General features: G+C 43.0%; 2 protein-coding genes across 2 annotated transcripts in view; both read right to left on the bottom strand.

The window, feature by feature from the left end:
- ca5a (carbonic anhydrase Va) overlaps positions 1–3607 on the bottom strand; it is a 19060-nt gene extending 15453 nt beyond the window's left edge. Inside the window, exon 1 of the mRNA XM_020604374.1 lies at positions 3058–3607. Coding sequence (XP_020460030.1) covers positions 3058–3199 — 142 coding nt within the window. The 5' untranslated portion in view covers positions 3200–3607. The remainder of the gene's footprint in view (positions 1–3057) is intronic.
- Positions 3608–6032: 2425 nt separating this feature from the next.
- The window catches only part of uba2 (ubiquitin-like modifier activating enzyme 2), a 21315-nt gene continuing 19023 nt past the window's right edge, over positions 6033–8324 (bottom strand). The window contains exon 17 of the mRNA XM_020604412.1: positions 6033–6336. Coding sequence (XP_020460068.1) covers positions 6128–6336 — 209 coding nt within the window. The 3' untranslated portion in view covers positions 6033–6127. The remainder of the gene's footprint in view (positions 6337–8324) is intronic.

Here is an 8324-nt window from a genome sequence, read left to right as displayed (position 1 = left end):
AGTTTAAAACCGTTTTCCTCCCTGTCCTGGCCAAGATGAACCGAAGAAAATCTTTCAAGTGCCGTCAAAGAACCCAAAAGCAGTCGAGTTTCCATTTACGGAGCACAGGGATTAAGGATTCTGCTGTCAGTCAAGCTGAGCTGGGAGATGAGCTTCATCTTCATCGGATTTCACCAGCCCCTCCAGAGGAGCTGGCCACCTGACTGATACTGTACAGACAGAATAAAACCATTCGTGCTCAGTCCTTTTGTAATTGTTAGCCGTGAGGTTGTTCTGATTTGTGGTGCCAGTGCATCGCTCTGTAGTGCTCCTCAAAGTATCACATGATTATTAGCCGTTTTGAATTAGAAAATGACATGCGTGTATGAAACAAATTAGCTTTGAAATACATCAGCCATAAGCCGTTAACTTAAACACAGGTTTGACTCCAGCAGTGTGTCCTACAGAGGTGGCACTGAACAAGACACTGACGCTGCTGAAATCTACCTGGAGTAAAACCTGTGTTCAAGTTAACGGCTATTGTAAGCAATAGCACAGCTAGTCAAGTTTCATAAATAAAGTGCCAAGCATTGCATTTCACAATAAAGCCGCAAAAATTTTCTGGATGTACTGACCCAACATGCTAGAGTGGCACTGGTACTTTACTGATAATTCATGTGAAATAGTAAGAACAGCTGGACATGTCAAGACTTTCAAAAACAGTGCCCTCTCTCTCTCTCTCTCTCTCTAGTTGCACAACAGCACATTCTGAGTCAATTAGTTCAGTGCAGAGCACAGCTTGTGTTTGTGGGAGGAGGCCATCAGATCTTAGTCACTCCTGCAAACAAGCAGGGCCACAGCAGCGCGATAGTGCACCAATCCCTTGCTGTGATGTTAGCTACCCAGCAAACACTTTATCTTATTTTCCAATACACACACACAGACAGAGAGAGGAGAGAGAGAGAGAGAGAGAGACACACACACACACACACACACACACACTTTCGGCTTTTCCCGTTTAGGGGTCGCCACAGCGAAACGTCACACTGACGACTCGCATGTTGACATTTGGCACATGTTTTACGCTGGATGCGCCCCTGACTCGAGCCTGGGCCAGAGCACACACACACACACACACACACACACACACACACACACACACTATAATTTCAAGGAGAATAAATAACATGAATCCAGGCTATGTCAACAAATCAGTACAATGATATAGCCTAATATACTACTATGGTGATTGGATAAATTACTTCATGTGTCTTTAGCTGTGTTCCATTGGGTGCCAACATGTCCCTTGTTACATAGTGTAGTTAAATAGAACGGAAACTAGGCCCATCCGGTGGTGGGTCCTACATGGTCGCATTTTTGACCAAACCTTTTCTTCCATAACATGACGTACATGTAAATAAGGTGACTGTGGTTCAGAGGGTAAAAGGGGTCATCTCCCCAACAGACGGTGTGAGGTTCACAGCACGGTGCCTGTAGTCCACATGTCGAGGTGTCCTTGGGCATGACACGGAACCCCCGCATTGCCCAAGGGAATAGTGGAGGCCAGCTGCGATGGCATCTGAGGTGGCCCTGTTGGGCCTGTAGGCATACTGCAGGGGGTCCAGTGTGTCCGGTATACTGCTCTGAATGCAGGCCAACACCACTCTCTCAAAACACTTCATAAGAATTGGGGTGAGTGCCATTGGCCTGTAGTCATTCAAGCAGGTGACCGGGCTCTTCTTGGGAAGGGGGACAATGGTTGTGGTCTTAAAGCAGGTGGGAACGATGCTCTGGCCGAGGGAGAGGTTGAAGATGATGGTGAGAACATCAGCCAGCTCGCTGGCACATGACCTGAGAGACCTCCCAGGGATGTTGTCCGGTCCTGCTGCTTTGCGGGGGTTGATCTTCCTCATGACTGTGCGTACCTGGCCTGGTGAGACAGTTAGTGGAGGGGAGTCTCTTAGCTGTTCCTAGGACTGCGCTCTTCTGGACAGAGATGTCAGATGTTGTTCCTGGGATACATCTATCAATATGGTCTTCTTCAGTTTGTACCTTGAAGTCCCACAGGATCTTAGCTTGGTCACTCTTCTTCTTGCCACTCTTCCATAAAAGCCAGATTTGTGGAGTGCACGACTAATAGTTGTCCTGTAGACAGATTTTCCCACCTGAGCTGTGGATCTCTGCAGCTCCTCCAGAGTTACCATGGGCCTCTTGGTTGCTCCTCTGATTAATGCTCTCCTTGCTCAGCCTGTCAGTTTAGGTGGACGGCCATGTCTTGGTAGGTTTGCAGTTGTGCCATACACTTTCCATTTTCAGCTCTGTTTACTAATTAGGTGATTTCTGAAGGCAGTTGGTTGCACTGGATTTTATTTAGGGATATGAAAGTAAAGCGGGCTGAATACATATGTACGCCACACTTTTCAGATTTTTATTTGTAAAAAATCTTGAACACAACGTATCATTTTCCTTCCACTTCACAATTTTGCAATACTTTCTGTTGATTTATTGCATAAAATCCCAATAAAATATATTTAAGTTTGTGGTTGTAATGTGACAAAATGTGGAAAAGTTCAAAGGGGTATGAATATTTTTGCAAGGCGCTGTATATAAAGAGAAAGAAAGAAAAAAGAATGAATAGTGGTACTAGCGCTGACTAAATCCTTAGTTGGGTACAGCCCTAAGTGATATAAGTGGCCAATGACGTCAAAGGTCTTCATATGGTTCGGTCACCTGGGATCTAAATACTTATTAGGAAAACCTGGAGTCTGAGGTCAACACAGAAGTGCCTGATCCAGATCCGGTGATGAGGAAAGTCTGGTCCGATCTTTCCGATCCTCTCTGTGCACGTTTTTCAGATGACAACAAAAGTAACAAATAACTGACACTATATGAGGAAAGACTGTTTGTATGTGTGGTCCACAGTGAAAGGCTTCAACGCCACGATAAAGGCTAAATAAAGGTCCAGCAGTGCCGTTCTGAAACACTCAGCGCCAATGTGAGCGGTAAATGTTTACTTAGGAGGCGGCGTGTCGACATGGACGCTGTGTACAGTACAACGTGTTCTGGGCTCGTACTTACTTTGTGACAGCACATATTTGCTTGAGCAGGCCGCGAGGTTGCATCTCCTGGCGGGCGTTATCCGGTGACTCTTGGCGTGTCTGACGAGCCGTCGGTGAAACTGGGAAGCCAGGGGTCTTACTACAGATGACAGTGTCACCATGTTGATCAACGTAACGTTACCAGCTTCTCTGCGAGCGGTGAAACATCCGGTTAACGTCGTCCGGAGGCGCTGTTCTATCCGAAGCTAACACGTAGCTAACCTATGTGTTATTTGTTGTAGCTGTAAGGTAACTCCGCCAAAGTTAGCTCTCGGTGCAAAGCCCGTTCAAAACTGAACTCTCCGTTGTCTCTGCTCCTGGAGGCGAAGGAAAGGCCAGGTTTTTGTTTTAACTTAGCGTAGTTCGATGGAATTGTTGCCATAAAAGCCAACAGCTGTATCTGCTGAAGCTATGACCTAGGTTGAACCCCATTAAAGGACCTTTTCTGGAGCAGACACTCAATAAACAATAACATGGGCCTGGCGTTACAAAACCGCACTGTGGGCAGGAAGGGGAGGGGGACTGTGCTGGCCAATCAGCGGCCTCCTCTGAAGGGCGTTGAGCACTTTGGATGATTAATATTAGTGTACAGCTGGAAAGTAAAAATACTGTGGAATTTAAAGTTTTACTTAAGAAATGGATCTGTAAAATATACACAATTAGAAACATAGATTCTAAGTTGTAATTAAGTAGAAGTACAGCCATACTATCAGAAATATTTAATTAAAATATTAAGGAAAATGAATTATGCAGAACAGACCTCTCCATATTGTGTTGATATTTTCTTTCCTGATGCTTTAATGTGTATGCAGAATATGAATGAGGCAGTTTGATCCATAATATGTCTCATATGTTAAAAGTAGTCGAATGTTTTACATGTGAAATGTGCAAACTAACTAGTAACTATAGGTGTCAAAAATGCAGTGGAGTGAAAGATACATCATTTGAACTATAAAGTAGCATAAAATGGAAATACACAAGTAAAAATACCTTAATATTGTATTTAAACACAGTAGTTTAATTTCCACCATTGATGACTGTTGTGAATAAGTGTAATTTTTGTTATTACAGTAATTACATCCTGGGATCTAAAAGATGATCAAACAAAATACATTTGGTTGTAAATAACTACAAAAGCTTTCTTTCTAATGAATAACAGTCCTTCACCGAATTCACCATTGTAACATTGTAGACAAGCCAGAAAAAAAGGGAAACCATGCTGTGGGCTCTTTAATGAAAGATGCCTTCCATTTCAGTTTGCCAGTTTCAGGTATTGTGCATGCAGGCTAACAACCCGACTTAGTGGGATACTTAAACTGAGCAGAGCCTTCAGTTACGTGATTAATTATACCTGAACTATACCTGTAATGACAAGTGTCTGCGGAGAGGAGAGTCTTTTGCAGACAGTGTGAACAATCTATGTCAGTCTAGAAGGCTTGTTTATGGTAAAGTGCTATCTGTGTGTGTGCGTGTGTGTGTGCACGCGCGCTAGGTAGCAGAGTTGGTCACTGTTTTCAACAGTGTCACACCTTGTACAGAGCTGACCACATGGCTGTCAAACTTTAGACCCTGAACTGAACACATGCAATATCTACCAGAATACCAAGAAAACAGAATTATCTCCAGAGAACATCACTGACAAAACAGGCTTTAACAGACATGTGGTTTTACTGTTTACCTTTGATAATTTCTGAACTACACATTTTTTCAGTGCTATTGTGCACTGGACTCCCTCATGTTACTGAACTTTTTTTGACAAGCCCTCAAGGTAACAGTCCAAGTAACAGACCAATTTTTGACTACATAAACTTGTCATAATATAAAATCAGTCTACATTTACGGGATGCATTTAGGTTATTTTCTAATACAGCCTTTATAGGATGGATATACAATCTATTCAACCTGCAAAAATGATTGTATAAGGTTCTTGGAAATAAAAACATAAACAAGACCTTGCTGTATTTGGTGAGTTTATTGTCTTCACTACATTGATCCAAAGGGCTCCTACAGCCTTTCACCAAGTCAAATCACAATGAAATATGAAATTATGTATGCTGATTCAGGGGCTCAACGGTTGCACTTTATGTCTGTGGTTCTTTTGTTGTCAGAGTTCAGTACTCCACCGTCATAAGTCAATCCAGTTTAACCTCTGTAGTATGAGAAGAAAAACTGCAACCTCTTTGCTCAACCAGAACCAAGTCATACTGATAAAATAAACATGTAACACATTTACATTACACTACTAGTGACCTGGACCTAAGCCACATGTGCTTAGTCAAGAGCATTTGAAGGATATAGTGGAGTCATTACAGTGTCACAAGGAGCCATGTTAGCTCCACTGTGCTGATGCGTGGTTGAAGGAATAACAGTTTTGTTGAATCTCTAAGGGCTGGATGCCTGGTGGTGTTGTTAAGGGCATGGCTACATATTTGCAGCCAAAACATTTTTTTAAAAATAGGATCAGTCCTAGAAAAGAGGTAGCAAACTAACCCCCCCATGGCCCAATATGGCCAAACTCTTTCATCAGTGCCTCTGTGCTTTACAGACAACAGCACCCACAGGCAAACAATCAGGCTCAAACACCACAGGCTGCAGACTCCTGGCCCTGTGTGTGTGAAGTCCTTTCACAACAACTAGCATCAATATTACAACTCAAGAAAATGTTTTGGTTCTTATATTTTTTTGTAGCCTGACCACAAAGCACAAAAACACCCTGATCTGTGTAGCATGAGAAATACAGTACATTTATTAAAAAAAATACAAAATAAGCATCCGACTGTTTTACCATCATGAGAAGCATTGTACAAGGACTAGAAATTAATAACAAAAGAAGTTGTATTATTTCAAACCTTGTAAAAGTGTAGAATCTATTTACATCATGTCAGAAAGCAAGTATGAAAGCACACAGTTGGAGAGGAGAAGTCATGAGAGATAAATCAGGGCAGTAAACCATTCTTCATAAAAGAGGTGTTTTATTTTAGCCTACTATCAGTCTTGAGTCAAAATGACATTTAAAAAGTTCAGTCCTTCAAGAGACCAGCTAGGAGGGGTTAGTCTAGAGCAATGATGTCATCGTCATCTTCGGTGGGGGCAGCCGCTGCACTTGACTGGTCTGTTCGTGGACGCTTGGTGGAGGTCTCACCGGTTTCTGTGTCTGAGTGCTTCCTTTTGGAGCCACTGGTCGCTGCTGCTGAGCTGGAAGAGGCCCCCCCCTCCTCATCAGAGTCAACAATCATGATGTTGTCATCTTCTGCTGGAGCTAAAAGATGGTGGATGACAAGGTTCATGCTCAGATTAAACAGAAGCAGATCTTGTTTCTACCAAATGCAAGAACCACCTTTGTGAAGTTTAAGAACAAACTGGTCTAAAGGTCAGTTTAGGCCAAGATGTTTACATTAAGAACCTGGTAAAAAGTATTTTTTCTATAAGTGTTTAAATGCTACAATGGGGTGGCTGTGGCTCACGAGGTAGGGCAGTCGTCTCCTGACCAGCAAGTTGGTGGTTAAGTGTCCCTGCAAGACACTGAACCCCGAATTGCTCCTAGTGGCTTGACTAGCGCCGTTGTGTGGCAGGCTGTCGTCATCGGTGTGTGAATGTTGTGTGTGAATGTGTGAATGGTGTATGATCTCCTGTAAAGCACTTTGGCCAGTGCAACACACTGTGGAAAAATGCGCTATATAAATACAGTCCATTTACCATTTACAAAAGAAAAACTGGTGAAATTCTCACAGATACCATACTGATGTTGAGCCATTTTTTTCTTTTTGAAGTAACAGTGATAAATGCTACTGATCCAAAGCAACTGAAATTAAGCCCATCCAACTATTCAGCACCAGTTTCAAATCTATAGCTCTTTGCTTGCAGTTTCAGGTAAACCTGCACCACCCATTGAGAAGGAAATTATCATTGGCAATAGTTCAGAATAGCAGGTGTACTGTAGACATGCAGTACACCTCAGTGCCATTTTCTAATGGTAAACAGTCTTATACTTATATAGCGCATTTCTATGCTTTACAGCACACTCAAAGCGCTTTCACACTACTTGGCCCAGGCATTCGCAATCCGAAACACTCACACATTCATACACCGGTGTTATCACCGGAAGCAACTGGAGATTCAGTGTCTTGCTCAAGGACACTTCGACACGTTGACTGGACAAGCCGGGATTCGAACCGCTAATCCTCCAGTTAGGAAACAACCCGCTCTATCTCCTGGCCATCCTGACACTTGAACTACCTGGAGGAGATGTTACAAGTCAGGTGCTCCGGCTTCCTCCCACTGTCCAAAGACATGCAGCTTAGGTTGACTGGCAACTCTAAATTGCCTATAAGAGTGAGTGCGAGTGTGTGTGGTTGGTTGTCTACATGTGAGCCCTGTGATAGACTGGTGACCTGTCCAGGGTGTACCCCGCCTTTTGCCCAATGTCCGCTGGGTTAAGCTCCAGCCCCCCCACGACTGACAAGTTACAGGACACTGGTTTCCCCACGTGAACATGAGAATATGTCTGATCACAGTGGAAAATCCTGAAGAAAAATTACTACGTGGGAAAATCAGCAACTTTTAAATTCTTTGAAATAGTGGACAACAGGTTTGGTCATGGTCCATTTTTCACTGCAGAGGAGGGAGGATTTGAAACCAACTTTACCTGGCCAATAGGTATTGAGCCTCCAACAGGCCATATATCAACTCCAGGTAGTACTGAGTTGCTTAATGGTTATTAATGTTAGCTTGTATGTACTCAGTCTTTTTCAATAAGCAGTAAGCAGGATACTAGTTTTTATCAGGTACACAGGGATACACATAACCATATTTCTCTATGTTCCATGTAAACACCATATGCCAAATATGATCAAAACCAGGATACTGCTGTCCATGTAAACACACTCATTACAACATGGTGCTGTAAGGACATTCCAACTCTGAAATTTGATTGAAGGCGCAGTCATTTTATCCCTGCCTTGTCACTACAATCCCCAGATGAAGTGTAAGAACAAAAATGAACACTTGCATGCATTTCATTGGTCTAATGCAGTTGCTTGGAAGATGAGGTCAGGTTGTGCTGTGGTAAAACCTGGGCCAAGTTCATTGTCTTTGCTTACCAACACCGTTGCCTCATGAAATGAATGAGGTGGCAGTGATTGCCATGTAGTACTGTCTGTCTGAATACATTTCTCCCATTGATGACTCATACAGCCAATCTGCAGGTTTCAGCTACTATTTCTACTTTTTAATGGGTGAGGTTTAGTC

This window comes from Monopterus albus, unplaced genomic scaffold (assembly GCF_001952655.1).
Source record: "Monopterus albus unplaced genomic scaffold, M_albus_1.0 scaffold65.1, whole genome shotgun sequence".
Taxonomy (NCBI): domain Eukaryota; kingdom Metazoa; phylum Chordata; class Actinopteri; order Synbranchiformes; family Synbranchidae; genus Monopterus; species Monopterus albus.
The sequence above is the reverse complement of the archived record's forward strand: the minus strand, read 5'-3'. Positions and strand labels throughout refer to the sequence as shown.